This window comes from Clupea harengus, chromosome 11, assembly GCF_900700415.2.
Source record: "Clupea harengus chromosome 11, Ch_v2.0.2, whole genome shotgun sequence".
Taxonomy (NCBI): Eukaryota; Metazoa; Chordata; class Actinopteri; order Clupeiformes; family Clupeidae; genus Clupea; species Clupea harengus.
Genome location: NC_045162.1, coordinates 6553072 through 6570871, shown reverse-complemented (window position 1 = coordinate 6570871; position 17800 = coordinate 6553072). Strand labels below are relative to the sequence as shown.

General features: G+C 43.2%; 2 protein-coding genes across 12 annotated transcripts; one reads left to right on the top strand and one right to left on the bottom strand.

Moving 5' to 3' along the window:
• Window positions 1-682: 682 nt before the first annotated feature.
• pbx2 (pre-B-cell leukemia homeobox 2) lies at window positions 683-6517 on the bottom strand. 3 transcript variants are annotated; one of them, XM_012818069.3, is made up of 8 exons: window positions 6161-6517; window positions 4900-4973; window positions 3792-4036; window positions 3360-3550; window positions 3004-3139; window positions 2732-2876; window positions 2282-2379; window positions 683-1031 (listed from the first exon to the last, which is right to left on the bottom strand). In XM_012818069.3, exons 1-8 carry the CDS (start codon window positions 6397-6399, stop codon window positions 951-953), a joined length of 1209 nt encoding a protein of 402 aa, XP_012673523.1. In that variant the 5' UTR covers window positions 6400-6517; the 3' UTR covers window positions 683-950. The 3 variants fall into 3 exon arrangements, with proteins under 3 accessions (XP_012673523.1, XP_031432940.1, XP_012673524.1); XM_031577080.2 differs by lacking the exon at window positions 6161-6517 and adding an exon at window positions 5151-6027; XM_012818070.3 differs by lacking the exon at window positions 2282-2379.
• A 403-nt stretch (window positions 6518-6920) lies between these two features.
• dnase2 (deoxyribonuclease II, lysosomal) lies at window positions 6921-17764 on the top strand. Of its 9 annotated transcripts, XM_031577087.1 has the most exons (12): window positions 7026-7443; window positions 7992-8578; window positions 8859-9015; window positions 9263-9549; window positions 10456-13156; window positions 13414-13512; window positions 13789-13942; window positions 14370-14469; window positions 14931-15095; window positions 16221-16436; window positions 16754-17177; window positions 17636-17764. In XM_031577087.1, the coding sequence occupies exons 6-11, from the start codon at window positions 13418-13420 to the stop codon at window positions 17164-17166; spliced, it is 1143 nt and encodes a 380-aa protein (XP_031432947.1). In that variant the 5' UTR covers window positions 7026-7443; window positions 7992-8578; window positions 8859-9015; window positions 9263-9549; window positions 10456-13156; window positions 13414-13417; the 3' UTR covers window positions 17167-17177; window positions 17636-17764. The 9 variants fall into 9 exon arrangements, with proteins under 9 accessions (XP_031432941.1, XP_031432947.1, XP_031432949.1 ...); XM_031577089.1 differs by having other exon boundaries at window positions 10456-13152; window positions 16754-17764; XM_031577086.1 differs by having other exon boundaries at window positions 16754-17764.
• Window positions 17765-17800: the final 36 nt, after the last annotated feature.

Sequence of the window (17800 nt, the reverse complement as noted above, 5' to 3'; positions counted from 1 at the left end):
ACTCATTCAAACCATGAATAGAGACAGCAAACACACCTCATTCAGATAATAGATACACACACAAGCCCAGTAAAAAAAGAGGAAAACAAAATACACACACACACACTCACACACACACAGAAAAACACAATCTTTGGATTATCTCTATTGCCCCCCCCCTTCACCCAAGTCAATTCACTTCTATCAGAGCTTTTAAGAAACAAAAAGATAATAGCAATGATAATGATAATAACAATAACAATAATAATATAGTATTCATGAAAACAGTTGTGATGCCATTTCCTCCCCTTCCTACAAGCATTCAGACACTGCAGTAACTAGTGGAGATAGTGTTATAGTGGAGAGAAAAAATATCCCATGATCCTCTTTGTCTTCCTCTCTAGCTCCCTTTCTCTTACACATGAGAGCTGCACCCTCAACCCGATAAACAGACAGACACACACACACACACACACACACAAACGCTCTCGCTCTCAGACACACACGCACACACACACACACACACACACACAAACGCTCTCTCTCTCACACACACACACACACACACGCAAACTATCTCTCTCTCTCACACACACACACGCACACGCACAAACTATCTCTCTCTCTCTCTCTCTCACACACACACACACACACACACACACACACACACACACACACACACACACACACACACACACACACACACACACACACACACACACACACACACACACACACACACACAAACCCTCTCTCTCGCACACACACACACACACACATAGTGAAGAAGCACGTTAACTGACTTGAGAAATAAGGTGAAAACTGCGATGTGAGGGAACGGGAGGGGGGTGTGGTGGTGGGGGGTGGAGGATAAAGAGTGACCATCATTCGTTCTGTCTAATCGCCGTCATCATCAGTCAGGTGTGTGTCGACCGACGCCTGGCAGGCCTGTTCAGAGAGCCGCCGCTCCGTCAGTCGGAGTTGTCCGAGTGGTCACTGATGGGTGGGGTGGCCGACGGCGGAGTGTTCTGATCTTGCCAGGTTCCGTTAGTCTGTGAGGGAGAGGATGGACATGAAGATGGCAAACACACTTACCACGCAATGCATCTGAGCTCCACACAGTGAAAGATCACTATGATCAGCGATCACTATGATCAGTGTCTGTGGACCACAAAGGCCTCATTGATTTGAAACTATGGCCTTAACCGAAGAGTTGAACATCCACGACAAGCATTAAATAGACCCAACTTCAACAACAGATTTGAAGAATGTACTCATATGTTCTTCGTTTACTGGCACCTTTTAACCCTCTCTGTCTTCAGATTGAGTATTTCTTTATAACAGTATTGTACAGCTCTTTGGATAAAAGCATCTGCTAAATGATCAATATCTGTCGTATGCAATGTAGATGTCCAATCAGTGATCATTTATTATTACCACCCCCTTACTAATGATCATATTAGCCACAAGATGCATCTCCTCAAGATGCAGACACCTCTGGGCATTTGGCCACAAACTGGTGGCAAGGTAGTGCCCAACTTATGTTCACTTCAATTTTATGGATAATACATGTTATGGGCCTTGTGCTGCCTGTGGAGAACTATCTCTGAGGTTGCAGCATGAACAAGAAATGTTCCAAATATACACTAACCAAACACCTGTTCAGCTCTGCCTCGTGATACATGTCCCTCACAACTAAAGCAGCAAAGTCCTTCCATGTCAGTCTTGTGGCTTTAATGGAATCAGCAATACAGAAGAGAAGAGGGTTAGTCTGGGTGGGAAACGCCAGGGAAAAGGTGCCAGAAAAGCGATCAGTCATTTGAGTTGGAGCGGGACGGACCGAGGCCACAGTTTCATGCGGTTAATGGCTTCCTCACCCGACTCTCTCTGGGACTATACAGTCTGTCTGAGAAACAGGATTGAGATAAAGGGTCCTACCAGAGAGAGAGAGGACAAGGAAGTTTAGGCAGAGGTGAATGAGAAAACACAAACACACACACACACACACACACACACTCTGATACAGACACACAGAGAATGTGAGGATACACACAATGATGGAAGACAAACAAAAGTGCACCCACATCCACACACAATCAAAGTGTCAAACACCAAAATACACACTCAATGAAGCACCCGTTTATGAAACAGTGAGTTTAACATGCAAGGACAAACACACAGAAGGACAACACAAACCACTACACTGATCTACAACAGCAGCGACCCACACACACACACAAAGCACAAACAAACAGCTGCCACGGTGACATGCGGGGGGCTGCTGACAGCATGCATGCACTACCTGGGCTCCCAAGTGGTAGGCCGACTGTTCGGCTCCGTTCATTGGAGGCACTCCAAGGAAGAGGTCAGCGGACCCCGACAGGGAGAAGGAGCCTGAGCCTGAAAGAGGGAGGGAGGGAGGAGCAAGAGAGGAGAGCAGACGAGCCGATAAGCTTACTGACCGCCCTGACCGGCGACGCACACGCCACTCCTGAATCTCACATACCTGACCCATCGTTTCACCCCCAAGCCTGACTGCTGCACTTCACATTAAGTAATTTAGCAAACCTCAGCGACAGCACAAACACGTGTACGGGCAGAGACGCATTCCTGTTCAGCGGAATAGCACCTCTGAAACTACCCTCTACCCTTTTGCCCAGTCTGAGTCAATGTAAATGTATGTTGCGCTTGCGCCCCAATGCCCAAACAAGCTACCCCTGGCGTGGTGTCTGCCAGGCTGCTAGCGGCTCACCGGTGGAGTTGGGGGTGTGCGGCGAGTCCTCGCTCTGCTGCGTGGCCCCGATGGCCGTCTTCATGGCATAGATGTTGGCCTCTTCCTGGAACTTGCCGATGTTCTTCTTATAACGGATCCTCTTGTTGCCAAACCAGTTGGACACCTGTCAGTGGGTTAGATGCCCGGATAGAGAGGTCAGCGTTAAATTAGGCATGACGCATCATTGCTGCCGTTCCATAAACAGTCTCGGGGGGTGGGTGGGTGTGGGGGGACTGGCGCTCCCTAAATACCTGTGAGATGGTGATCCCGCACGACTTGGCCAGCTCCTCCTTGGCCTCCTCGCTGGGGTACGGGTTGGACAGGTGTGAGTAGAAGTACTCGTTCAGGCCCTCTGTAGCCTGCTTGCTGAAGTTACGCCGCTTGCGCCTGGTTAAAGGGAATACAGGCAGCATGACTAACTACCAAAGACTCACGCCAAATTGATAGATGTGGCACTTTGGACACATGTGCATGCATTACTGCATACACTTAAGTCTACAACTAAACAGGCTGTATACACCCTCAGACCCGACACAGACTCACACACAGGTCCAATCACAATAGCATTGCTGTCAGTGTCCCTCTCGGGTCGAGCCGCAGCACGTACCTGGCGTCGAGGAAGCGTGAGCGCAGGATCATGACGGCCTCGCAGGTGCTCTGCTTGAGCTGTGTCTGAATGGCACTGAACTTGCGGTGGATGATGCCCACCATGCGCTCGATCTCGCGGGGAGAAACGGGCCGCGTGCGCGACTGCTCCCGCAGCAGGTTCATCACGTGGGTGGTAAACTCGTTGCAAGCCTAAACAAATACACAGACACACACAAATATGCATTTTCTGAAATATAAGAAAGTAGTTTAAAAATTGCAATTCTGTAACTAAATACAATACTCTTGGAAGGTTTTTAATCTTTACATTGGCTTGTATTATATGTGGGTAGGGCAATTACACCATCCAAATCATTACTGAGCCAACAGTTGTTCTGTAATGTTCCGTTGACCTGACTGTGATTTGTGTGTGGACAGGTGGACACATACATACCTGCTCGTATTTCTCCAGTTCGGTGTGATATATAGTCCGAATCTGACTCAACTTGGTTTTGTAATCAGAGTGTTCCAGTGAACTGTCCGGGGACATCCCGCCTGAACTGGTCGCGGCGGACACCGCAGCAGCAGCCCCACCCCCTTTCTCGGGGCCTGCCACACCTTCAGCCAGCAGCATGTTGTCCAATCGGATAAGCTGGGGATCTGGTGGCTCCTCCTCCTGGGCATTGCGCATAGACAAACCTAATCCAAAAAGAATGAGGGAATTTTCAGACAACTTGGCATATACAGTTTTTAACAAAAATTCTCTAAAATTGTGTTTTAACTTTAATAGTAGTTCAAAACCTGGTGTATTATCAAACTGTAAGATGAAATAGAGACTTTTTGTTTTCAAAAATAAGAAATTATGCCTTGACTTTATTTTAGCCTTTCACATGTAATCATCAAGACCCCCAGAAAGATGTTTAAAGTTCACAGCAAATGTTACATAGTTACTGATATTTACTTCCAGGGCCTGAGAGTTCCAGAGTAGTATTTATAAGGGTGCAAGACATTAATGATTAAATGTTTGTGATTGTGAACAGTTTGCTTGTTACCAAAGTACATACTATAGATGCACAAAAACATGCACACAATTAGAAATAGGTTAAACTACTTAAATCCATTCAAGAATTTACAAACTGTAAACTGTTACCAACATTAACTGACCCTAAAAGTACCATTAAAGCTGTTAAATACCATATGTGACAATGACATAGATGGTGTATCCAAATCTGTTCAGGATCTAGCTTGTGATAGTGGGCCTGTTAATAGTTTATTATTACAATGCAAAGAATAAGGTTTCACCTACCCACTTACAAAGCACAATACATAATCTAGACGTCTGTACAGGTAAACAGACAGGGGCAGTCTAAGGATAGATAGTCTACTAGTACCACTGCCCACAACAAGGTATCCACATAGCGCCTGCTTTGTTCCACAAACTTCAATCAGCATGGCGCTCAGGTTTAAGAATGTCCCCAATTATGTCAACTTCTACACAAATGAAAAGTTCGGACATTGCATATTAATATTAAACACATAACTTTACTTAACCAAACACTTACCAGTTTTTTCTTTTATCTCACATAACACACTGAACAATGCAGGTTTCATTCGATGACAATTCAAAGCATGTTTTCTGTGATGGGTGGAAGAACAAACAGATAACATTAAAGGTTAGCCATGGATCCTGTCCTTAAAAGCGTTACTCAGCATAACGCATTTATTCAGAGATAGGAAAAAACTTCATCTCAGCACCACATTTCTTTCTACTATAAAGCCCAACGTTACTTAAAGACAATTGTGCATAAAATACCTCAGTGCTTTTGTTCTATCTTTTAGCTAGCAACCAAGCTAGCTTCTGGTTGGTTGGCTTGATAGCTTGGAAGCTTGTATGTGTGCTGTTGTTGACTAAGGTTAGTCTTGAAGTTCAAATTCAGACAATAGTTTGTTTTGAAACGGAATGGGTAATAATCCAATTGAACGTTACATGTCTGTTAATAAAATGTTGTTATGCAATTCCACTTTTAAAACGACATAAACATAAAACGAGCCTAACGTGAATGAATTTCGCTGGGAATGGGTGCTACGATAGCTGAGTCAATAAGGCTAACGTTATAAGCTAATGCTAAACCAAATTGCTAACAGCTATTCGTGGATATGGCAAATCAAATGAACTGTCATAACTTAATAGACAGTATGGTTGTATGCCATAATATGCCTTTCCACACCATTTCAGCAAAATGTGCAGCACTTATCAATACTGTCACTGAATGTTATTAAATGTTGGCAATGGCATCAACTTGAAAACAAAACATATCGAGCTAACTAGCAGAGGTGTTTAATATGTTTGCTGGCTAACCACACCTGGTTTATTACTGGTGGAATGCTCAACGTCTGGTAGCTGGCTAATTAGCTAGATCGCAGCCACCGTAAGTAGCTCTGGCTAGCCTTAGTTAACTCTTAGCTTACGAGCCATGTAAACAATAGCTAACGTTAGTTTGATCACAACTCAAGAACATCACAACAGGAACTACAACTACAATATCTTAATCATCAATGAGGGCTACCAATTTACCACAAGAAATAGGTTTTAACTAAGTATTGTTGTGGGCTTAACTAGGACCAGCTTTCAAAGACAGTTTGTTTCACTAGCTGTCCACCAGGAGAAAGGCAATGAGCTACAACCTGCTAACGGTGACTAGCAGGCTATCTCCTAAAGTCAGAACTTTTTTGTTCTTATAACGAACTTTACTTTTGGGCACAATGCCAGGAGCTGCATTAGCGTTGAGTCGTCCTAGCTAATTACAACATTATGGTGCTTACTTTGCCTGGGCTTCGTCCAAACTTTGGTCAGTAATGGTCATGATTTGTTGCAAAATATCGCCAATATCCCTGCGGCTCTCGTGTCCATTTTCTGATCCTTCGAGGCCTGATTCCCCATCGGACCGATGTTGAGAGGTTGGGTGAACCGAGTTCATTGGATGCATACCGGCAGCAGCGTTCAAACCAAGGCCCCGGCCTGACATAGGACCATTGCCCGCGATAGGCTGCTGCTGTAACATCCCGAGCGGTACATTAGCTGAACTGTATGTGGTCTTGAGATTACACAATGCACCCTGAAAAAAAAAAGAGCAACACACAGGGGTCCCCTAGCGATTTACAGAGAGAATGGAGGACATGTGAGAACCGCAGAAAGGGCAAATTACCATCGGGATTGCAATATTTATTACATGTTTGCTACATTTTTATCAATTGTTAAGGGACAATTTAGAAATGGTGGAATTATATATATAATTATTATTATATTATGTTATATTATATATATATATATATACAATGTAATGACTTTCTCCCCACAATGGGCTACTACTTTGATCAATAATCACTTTCCATAACGTTTTAATTTCTTTGAAAATGGGATGTTTATTAGAGAAAAAATAAAAAACATTTCATACATTTAAACTTGCACCTCATTTCACTCTGCCCAGCTAATACCAGAAGTGTTAAGCATCTTTTAGCCTACTTCTTTGCACAAACTTTGTCTACTTCTCTTTTAGCTGCAAGTCAACAGGAAGTCTGCAAAACCGCAGATTCAGAGTCACACAAACAGCCAGTTTCAACACGCTATTTCTATCCAACAAGCTGGTGCAGATGAAATGCATGCCTAACACAGCCCCCTCAGGCAAGTCTTCTTCGGGTTTTTTCTAACAATATACCTTTGACAAACACATAAAGAAACTATTTATTTACACTATACACTCATTCTACTTGTACTCTGCTTAAGAACATAACGACAGTTTTCAACGAGTTTTGCTACAGATATGGGCCCAGTAAATAGGGGTGGGTCAGGACAGGAGAGAGGAACAGGAAGAGACTGAACAGACAGAGTGAAGCAGAGCATGTTGCAACTTCATGTCAACTTTCCACTTGTCAAGAGCATTTGCTAAAGCGTTTTCAAGCAGGGAAAGAAGTTATGCTGGTCGCAACGTCTATTCACCTGAGGAGGTGATGTTCATGAAAAGCCACTAAACAAATATATGAAGGCAAAAGCAAACACTGGAAGACATTTGAAGGTAAAGCATTTCCATCTGAAGCGTGGGAATAAGGTACGGACACTGGTAAGGTACACTGCCTGTCATAAATATTTGGGGTGGTAAATGTTAGAGGGAGAGGTGACAGCTTGAGCCTAGCGTAAGTACTAAATAGCTGTATGTTTGTTGTCTTGCTGGTATTCATCCCCTATGTAGTTTGCTGATAAGCTAGATCACTGTGACCAGCCCGTGATTACTACATACAAGTGAGGGAAAGCATCAGTGTGCTCGGGAGGCCTTTCTGTACACTACATAATATACTTTCCGCTTCATTTTAGTGAAGTTTGTGTTTTGTGCTTGTAGAGTGCATTGCTGTGCTGTCACAAGTGATTTATGATGTGGAATTGAATTCATTATTTCCAGCTTATGTGGTCATTGATTACATTGCAAGTAGCATTATATTTATTTAAAATACTGGCTATAAACTGAGAAAAATGAGACAATTTTTCATTGTAGAGACATTTATGTTTGATCTCACTGCAATTCTGTATCTATTTTAGTGCCTTAAATGATAGATAAAATTAGTTTTTCTCATACATTTGAAAAAAAATGCTGATTTACAGAGAAAGCAGTGGATATGGAACTGGATGGGGAACCTAACGCTACTGGACAGCAGGACTTGGAACCTCTCTTCATTTTAGAAGAGGGAGACGACATTGGCAGTGTCATGTGCAATAGAACAACAGACAAGGGCCAAGGGACTGTAAAGATAACTGAAGAAGACAATGGAGATACTATCAAAGAAAACAGGCTGCCCGTAGAGGCACAGCAACAATCAAATGTATGTGAGTCTGCAGATGGGATTGTAAAGAAGACAGGAATGCACAAGGAGGAGAACGGGGGTGATACAGACAAGAGGAGACAGAAGGAGACCGAGACAAAAGACACTGAGGCTGACGTAGATGTGAATCAGGAGCATGAAGCGGCGCTGAGGACAGAAGCGCACGCATCACAGGAACCACGAGCAGAGGGCGAGGGAGGGCCACACACTCAGACTGCTCCCCAAGAGACCGCAGGGGCTGAACGAAAAGAGACAGACGTGACGGCAGGGAGGAACACAAAGATTTTATTAAGACACAAAACATACCCCAATGCAGAAACACGAGCAAAGTCACGAGACCTTTTGAGTCCAGAGGATGCACAGAAAAAGGTATCAGAGGCCATACAAAATGACCATTTCACAGTCATACATACTGCTCCATAGACCTCGTATTTGTTTCATAATAACATGCAATGGACATTTTTCTGCTTCAAAAGTAAAGTTCCTAAAGCCTACATGAATGTTTACCATTTTGTTTGAATCGTTACTAAACGGAACTATCTACCATTGTCATACATTGACATATCCTGTACTCCCCACTGACCTATTACTAGTACATGTAATGTAGATTCCTTTTATTTGATTTCTATTTTCTGTTTCACCACTTCAGGTCAACAGGCTAAGTTCTGACTTCCCAGACGCTCTTTATGAGCTCCTGGTTAAGATGCAGGAGGGAAGAAGATTGAATGACCAGCGCTGCTCTTTCAAACTTGAATCGAGGAGGAGATGCTATTCTGAGCCCGGCACCCCACGTCAAACTCAAAAAGGTGACAATATACAGCACAAAATGGTTCTGCTAAACGATATCCCTTTAAGTAAGCTGAGCCAGTTTTTAGTCATGTGTACGATCACTTGACTATTGCTTGACCACAAAATCCCCTGTGTAGTGGAGAAAAAATGAATAGTCAGCTATTAACCGTACAAAAATATAATGAACCTAAGTTGAACTTCATAACGATGAGGCTATTACCTAATCCGCTCTCTCCCCTTCACGTCTTCTGCATTCCCCAACAGTCATGTTCTGCTCAATGACGTCCCTGCAGAGGGAGGAGTTCTTTGAGCTGGTGGTCACGTCTCAAAGTCGCCGTCTGGACGACCAGAGGGCTGAGGCCGAAAGCATTCAGCCGGTCCCCCCACTGGCACAGGCACAGGCACAGGCACAGGCACAGGCACAGGCCCCGCCACCAGCCCAGCCCAAACCCAGCGAGAGGAAGATGAGCGTTAAGGCCAGTGTGAAGAAGAAGGCCACCGCAGCGCCACCCCCAAAAGAAGAGCTATACAATATGATCCTCACATCCCAAGTAATTGCTGCGGTCTTAGCCTGTCAGGAATCTCCCAGTATTGTGCTGCCGGCCTTAAAGGCACGAGCTCTGTGAAATACAGTCTGGAAACTAGTAGTAGTATTTTTATCTACATGGCAAATTATTTAGCTGTTGGGAGATGGCATAGGTTATGATAAACAGGAACAAAGATAACCAAGATACGAGACCGGAGAACACTTTTGATGACACCATTTATCAGTGTTCAGCAGATGCATTTGTTGGTTGTGGCGAAAAAATGCGTCATTCCATGTAGTTAATAATAATAATAATAATAATAATACTTCAATTTTTTATAGCGCTTTTCTATATACCCAAAGTCGCTTTGACATTTTAGGACAAGCATGACAAGACAACACTAAAATATAACAAAAAGGGTCGGACAAACAGACAAACAGAACATTATATAAAAAAGAAAAGTAGCAACTAGTCTATTAGTGGAGGGGAGGGAGCAGGGGATGGTCAGGTAAAGGCGAGGTTGAACAGGATGGTCAGGTGAAGGCGAGATTGAACAGGTGGGTTTTGAGGGAGTGTTTAAATAGTTCTATGTTGGGAGCCAGGCGGATGGGGAGAGGGAGGTCGTTCCAGAGGGAGGGTAGTAAGTAGTAGTAGTAGTAGTAAGTAGTAGATAACTTTTTCCGTGCTTTATCTGATAAGAGATCTGCCTACTCTTATCACTGCAAGCTTACATCTGACAAGCTCTTATAAGATAAAGACAGATCAAGACTTTTGATGTCATTTTGATCTGCTTTGAGGCATCAAAGTTCTTTAGATAATAATCAGTGCGGAGAATAAGACATTAATAGCTTCTCATTTTATGTAAATAAATACATTACTTATTATTAATCTGTGGAATGCTAATTCATACGATTATTTTTTTCCCACCAGTCTCAGGGCAGACTGGAGGAGCAGAGGAGTCGAGCTCCAGGCCCGATGGACGATGAGGACTTCTTCTCTCTGCTACTGAAGGTCCAGGGCGGGAGGATGGACGAGCAGAGGACGGAGCTTCCTGTCGAAGCGGAGTAGGCCTACTGAGGGAAGTACAGGCTGAATGGGCCTTTTGTCACATGGAGCCAGACATATTACAGTAGAAATCAACATGCTTCTATTTCACAGCTGTCTCCAAATGGTGTTCTTCTCACAAAATGCCAAAGTCACCTTTAGAGTCACCTTTAGAGTATCGAGACTAGGGTAAATGAGGTTACAATCTGTTTGAAAGCTAAGGACACCTAACAACCACCAGTCCAGCATATGTAGTTAGGGTCAGGCTATTTTGTACTTTTCTGTCATCAGGAGCAATCAAACTTAGGAGCAAATGTGTATTAAAGTGGATGATATTCCGTTTTTATGAGTGATTGTATTGTTGGATGCCATTGATGTCTTCAGTCAACAAGATTCATTTCAAGCTATTGAAATCTATACTATTATTACTAAACTGTTGTTGTCTTAAGAAGGGTGTTGCTACAGTCGGTTGTTAATGTTATTATAATTGTATACAGGGATATTACTGGAATATCCTCTCGCTTGATAAGGTTCAACACTGAGACACCTCCTCAACACATGGATAGTGTGAATAGTGATAGTGTAAACAATGTGTCCTGTGCAAACACATCATTTGGGAAAAATGTTTTCGACGTTCTTATAGGGTGGCTGTCCCTGCCTCCTTGACCCAGGGCTGTAGCAGTAACAGTATGTACTATTATGGATATAATAAGATACATTAAAGTTCAGATGTTTCCTTAAATGCTGGCTAGGAGTCCCTACAGATCTGTCAATGGCAGGTGAAGTTTGTGTGTTGAGGTCATCTTCATCTGGCTATTTAAACAGAATATAAATGTTGAATAATCCTATGTGAGCAGCTGTGTGCTTGTTGTATTGGGGTTTTCTTAATTCTGGAACATTATTCATATTGCCATGTTGTTACTGTGATAAACGCAAATATATCCATAATTGAATATGCTGTTGTGCTTGCTGTTAGGGGCTGGGGATTGGGGAATAACTTCATTCTGAGAAGTAAATAATAAAGTATTTTATGTTTTTCTTGGTGGATTGCAGGGAGTATGGTTGATAAAAGTTAAAAGTTAAAAAGAAAAAAATACTTTGAAAAACCTTAATTCATATCACAAATTATATGATAAATATGTATTCTTTCTTAGATGTCATGACTATTGACATGGCCTGCAGTAAATATTGGATGGCCCTATAATAAGACCACAAAATATTTTAAAACGTCTACCAAATGTATGCAGCCTAAAGAGACCATTGTATTATCTTAAGATGATGACATAGTTTATCACACTTAAGGTCCTACTTTAGAGTATTATATATACTAAGAGGCCAGGAATCCTCTCATACTTGCAAAAAGAATTTCTGTTACTGCAGCTTCTCAAGATATGATGAGAAGTTTAGAATAACTTTTTTTATTCCCCTCCATTTATTGTGGCTTATCGTCAATCTAAAAGTTACAGTACTTCTCAACCCTCTTGGTAAATTACATCAGCCTAGCCCAGTCTTCTAGACAGAAGTTATCGCATGAGAAATCTAAGAGACAGGGTTGCTTGGCTTCCCACTCACTTCACTTTAAAAACTGGTCTGGTCGCTGTGTGAATTAGCACAAACAGAGGTATGAGGACCTTTCTGCACAAGCTGAATTCCTTTCTAACTAACTGTGCTCCTCTCAAGAATGTCCGCGGTTCAGTCCCCATGAAAACAATTCGACATGAGAAATATTTTGCTGTCATGGACCTCTGAAGTCCCCTTAGACATTGTGTGGAAATCTAACCCATAAACAAGCACAAGACTGTAAGGCTATCTCTCTTAGGGGACAAATTATAAATGTGAAGGCAAGATAATTCAATGAGCTAGGATCTGTGAGCTCTGCATAAGTTGCAGCTGAAATGACCCATGGGTTCATCAGAGGGCCATCACTAGTATCGGACCATCAAGTCGGATGTCAAGGAACGAGAGGACAAAATTCTCCTCATCGATAAAAATCTTCCAATCTGGAAAAACAACAAGCATGCCCTTTCAAGTATACACAGTGTTCAGTATTGCTATCGTGTAGCCTACATTCATATAAGGAAAAGCATTGTGGGAGCATGTAATGTGGCCTGGGGGATGCCTTCGGGTTATTGGGGACACGCAGCGACTTGTCTTGTTTGCCATTCGCAGATGTGGTATGACACTAAAGTTGTCATTGCGGACACAGTCAGTATCAGTTACCTTTCCTCTGGAGAACTGCACATGATTAAAAGATGTAAACTAAACTGAAGGCCGTGATGATTGAAACATAGATGCAACGAGTAGAAATGTACAAAAATGTGAGGCAAGCACCGCATGCAACACCAGTAAAACCCCAGCACGCAACACCGGGTGCAACTGACGTACAACACCAGTATGTAACACCGGGTGCAACTTCACTGTAACATGTGATCGGAAAGTGTCTGCTCCTCACTTAGTTCATTGTATAAATCCTACAAATTAGGGAAGTGATGACACTAGGGTTGCATTTGTCCAAGAACGACAGCAGCTTCAGCAGAAAACATTATTTGACAGGAAAAGGATCACACAAGCTGTAACGCAATAGTAGGTAAGTGATATGAGTCCAATGATGTCTGTCAAAGCTACCAACTAGGCTACTAACTGACATTGAAATGTTAAAACGCCATACTGAAACACTGATACAATTATTTTTTATTATCAACCTACATTAGAGCAGTCTTGAGATGTTGCGTTGAGATGGTTACTGTAACGTTGTTACAGTAACAAGTAATTGAGGTACATAAAATGGTCAGGTATCAACATTTCGTTTCTTCCACCAGTTGTGTATTTTTTCGATCCCTACAGAAACATGCTGGTATTTGCCTTGCTAATGATACATCTGCCAGCAGAGGGAGATGCCTCCCAGATCTCTTGCTACAATGATAAAGGGGACACTGTTGACTGGTAAATTCTCATGACGTTCTCTTTGTGTGTGAAAGAACAGATGAAACATGGAACAATGGCACTGTATTGGCTCTTCAAAGCGTGTTTAAATAAATCAGACAGAATATTACTAGAAACTGACTTTGCTGTGCACTAAAACTGACAACAGGATGATAGGAAAATATACCATAGTCTGCCGTAGTAACTATGTGATTATAGCAATTGTGGAAAGTATAAAGGTGTATTTTCTCCAACATTGAAAGTGTACATGTCTCATGAGTTTGACTGTAACCCTAGGTTTTATCTGTACAAACTTCCCCATCATACATCTCACATTGACGGATTAAAGTATCTACTGATGGAGAAAAGCAGTGAGGGATGGGTGGATGGAACAGGACTGGTGAACGACAGCACAGGGGCTCTGGCGCGGACGATGGGGCCTTTGTATGAGGTCTGGTGCCCTTGCTGTAACGTCTCAGAGAGACACGGAACTTTCATTTCTGCGCGGTTTTCTATTTTTGTATTTGTGCTTAAGAAAAGAAGAATGTGCAGAATTGAAACTGCTGTGGCCATGCTGGTTGAATTGCCACTTACTGCAAATTACAAAATGATTATGTACAATGAATAAAAGGGTTTGCTGTCAAACATACTTATAGTCATTGATATTCAGAGCTTTAGAAAAAAAATTGTTAAATGTTGTGACTCATAGATTACATAACAGATTATGTATGACTTAAATATTAGGAATTCAGAGGATGCACTGCATAGTGTAGTAATACTTTGTGTCTATGTGTGTGTGTGTGTGTGTGTGTGTGTGTGTGTGTGTATGTGGTGTGTGTGTGTGTGTGTGTGCGTGTGTGTGTGTGTGTGATCATCAGGATGGTGAGATAGGACACATACTGTACAATGATCAGCCACCCCACTCAGGAAAGTCAGCTGAGGGAGATTTGGAAAGCAATATATGTGGCCACACAAAAGGTACTGATCCCATGTGTCTCTTCACACGCTTTTCTTAAACCTCATTCCGGTAAATATCATCGTTTATTCTCCCTTCCCATCATCACACCTTTTTCTCAGTTTCACTTCTGTAAATATAAACCAGTGGTATGACAAACTGAAAACTACATTTCTGTATGTTTGTGTATGTATATTACGAACCCTAATCCTAACCCCTACTCTAACCCCAAGTATACAATGTAACTGTATGTACTAATGTAAAAAGTACATTGAACATATTCAGTTATTATTTAATATTAAAAATGTAGAACCTATAGGCGCTGAATGCAAAGTATGCCTGTAATATCAATTCATATCAAGTTTTTCCATTTTTTTCAGTTTTATAAAGTCATTCAGTTTTAATATTCTGTCTACATACTCCGGTGTATATCCTCTCTCTTTTGCAATTTACAACTTACAGACTAAATGTGTCTTTATCGTAGGTGTTGTCCTGTTTGGCAAAGAACGTGGCTTTTGGCTGGTCCACAGTACCCCTCATTTCCCCCCTCCTAAGAGTGCAGGGCAGTTCTCATACCCTAGCACTGGAGTCATCAACGGACAGAACTTCCTCTGTGTCACCTACCCACTGGAGCGTTTCCAGACCATTGGTAAGAACTTACACATACAGTATGTGCTCTTCACGGTACATGTTCAGTGGAAACATTTATTGTAGGAAACATCAGCTCCCACACAGCCGTTTATTTTCAGTTGACATGAATGAGAATTTGTGTTCACAGATGGTGTGAGTTTTTAGTTTTCTAAAGGCTGACCTTGTATGTATGTGCACAGCACCAAATGCCTAAAAGTCCACGCCCCTGGTCTCTGATTGTTTTTCTAGAAATACATGACAACATTTTACTGTGAATGTTTATTTCACATGAGTGTTCAGCCCTTGAGGAGACTAACTCTAGGGTAAGTTTAGTTGGATGATTGAACACTTCCTCAATTAATTATTAACGATGAGCCAGTTTAGTCGTTTCACTTGTAATAGTCTTATCCATGATGCCTCTGTCTACATGTGACCTGTACACATTTGTAGCATCCTTGCATTAAAACTCATTGGATAGTCACCTTCAGTGCTATGCTAAGATGTACGTGTTTGTGGCTACAGTAACGGCAGTTATGTGAAACTTGACCGCGTTCCAGATCGGCTACAGGCTGGAACTCTCCCAAAAACTCACTCCGGCCGCCCGCGAGAGCTACCTCTACAGCCTCGCTGGCAGATCATGCATGTGGTGCTGTTACCATAGCTACAGTGAAAGTAATCCCTCTAACTGGCAGCGTAACCATAGTGACAGTCCTGTTCACACTGTGCTGTATTTGCTCTGTAGGTTCCTGCTATGTTGAGATCATTGTCTCTCGTGCCGACGCCGCAGTGCTCATACACTGCATAGGTGAATGGGTTGCCATCAATGTGCAGATTTTTTTTTTTCTTTTTCCATCAGATGTAGACGTGTTTTTCAGGCAACGCAAATGTGACGCACGGCACAGAGAAAAGGCCGGGGCCCTCACACATTCACCATGGTTCAGTGACTCCCATTAATGAGATGTGGAGAGTGTTGAGGGCCTTTTGTCGTGGTTATTTGAGACCTGCTCGGGTTGGAGGGGATTGATGAGAATGATAGTGGTGGGGCAAGTTTGTGTCACACTTTTTACTGCGGCGTGGACGCCATGGTTGGATGAAATGGGAGGCTAAGCTAACCTTAGCGGGGCGGGGCGGGTGTCATTTGCAGGGGAGCAGTTGCAGGTCAACGAGCCCCATGTGTACGACTGCCACGTGCCCGCGGCCCTGGCCTCCGCAGTGCCCTCCATGGTGCACCTGTGCGGGAAGGGTGCCAATGACAACGCAACGGACACTACCTCTGTGGCGGCCAATCGGAGTGTGGCGCTTACCTCCCTGGGTGGATCACAGTTCATCAGCTTTGCCAAAGGAGCGTCATTCAAAAATGGTAGGTGCATTTTACAAGGTCCTGTTTACACAGCTGGTGTCACCAAAGGGCACATGAAAGGATAGCAGGTATAGCACTGTAACCAATGGGTACAGTTTATATCAATCTGATTTGGTCGTCCTTTTGATTGCCTGTTTCAGAATTTTTTTTCATTTAAAACTTGTGAAATTAACTTTCTGTTGTGTGTGTGTGTTGTTGAGGTGTGGGTGCAGAGTTTGGTCAAACGTAAACTGTGTCACCCTCACCGCCTCCATGAACCCTGTGTGTTTTCTGTCCTACTCCATGAACACTGTGTGTCTTCTGTCCTTCACGAGCAGATCTGTACCATGGCTGGGTAGCCCCCACTCTTCAATCGGACCTGCTGGTGCAGTTCTGGCGGCGGGTCAGGGGGGTCCTGATGTCCGACTGCACGCTCGGCTGGAAGGTTCTGAACATGGCGCGGCTCTCCCCCGGCCAGCGCTTCACCTACAAGGCCACCAAGGACCACTCCAAATGGGCCGTGAGCCCCAACCCTGGCAGCGGGACTATGGGGAGAGCGGGGTCGGGGGGCTGGGTGTGCGTGGGGGACATCAACCGGGACGAGGCCGAGGAGCAGAGGGGAGGGGGCACGGTGTGCCTGCAGGAACCTGCCGTGTGGAAAGCCTTCCGGACGGCCGCCGTTCAGTGTTACTCCTGCAAAGGGGATGTTGGGAAGTGTGACACCGCCCTAAAGGACGCCGGCAGGCAGTGACTGCACATGGGGTGAGTGACTTATCCCCGTTCTTAATCATTCCACATTTGGCCAAGCAAGGGCTCATCTGCATTTGACTAATGAGATCAGTCAGGTAGGGAGAAACCTTCAACATACAACACTGGCCGGCGGTTGGAGGCGGGGCAGTTATACATAGGGCAAGAGTGAAGATGGGAATATAGGTGAGCTGGTACAGATCTCATTCACCTATCTGAACAATGTTATGGTAATAGAATGCGTCTGAAGCCGTTGGTGTAAGCTGAGAGGCATGATGTTTTAACATCTGTTGATGTACTCTTACGGTAGAGGCAGGGTCCATCTGGAGTTTTAATGATAGGTAATGAATTCTAAATATTGACTATAGTGATGTGAATGTTTCAATGGGTTTTGTATAGTTCCTGATACATTTTTCGAACAATCTGTCTATTTTTGTAACAGCTTGTAATATGTTTTTATTTTTTTTTATCAGGGGAAGACTTGGATGGAACATATTTCACCTCTGACCTCTGGGTATATCAGTTTTGTATGAAATAAAAGACTTGCCTTTTTCCCCACTGTAACTGCACTGCTACAATAAATCCATCATCTTTTTCACTTATTCTGTGTCAACATTACACCAATCTGTATAATTTTA

Coding starts and splice junctions, on each gene's coding strand:
- pbx2 (XM_012818069.3), bottom strand. CDS start 6,399: ATGTTACAGCAGCAGCCTATCGCGGGCAATGGTCCTATGTCAGGCCGG. Junction 2,380..2,731: donor GCACACCCCCAACTCCACCG/GTGAGCCGCTAG, acceptor TCCCTCTTTCAG/GCTCAGGCTCCTTCTCCCTG. Junction 1,032..2,281: donor CCTACCACTTGGGAGCCCAG/GTAGTGCATGCA, acceptor TCTCCCTCACAG/ACTAACGGAACCTGGCAAGA.
- dnase2 (XM_031577081.2), top strand. CDS start 6,989: ATGAAATGCATGCCTAACACAGCCCCCTCAG. Junction 7,020..7,991: donor GCCTAACACAGCCCCCTCAG/GCAAGTCTTCTT, acceptor GCTGATTTACAG/AGAAAGCAGTGGATATGGAA. Junction 9,016..9,262: donor CCCACGTCAAACTCAAAAAG/GTGACAATATAC, acceptor ATTCCCCAACAG/TCATGTTCTGCTCAATGACG.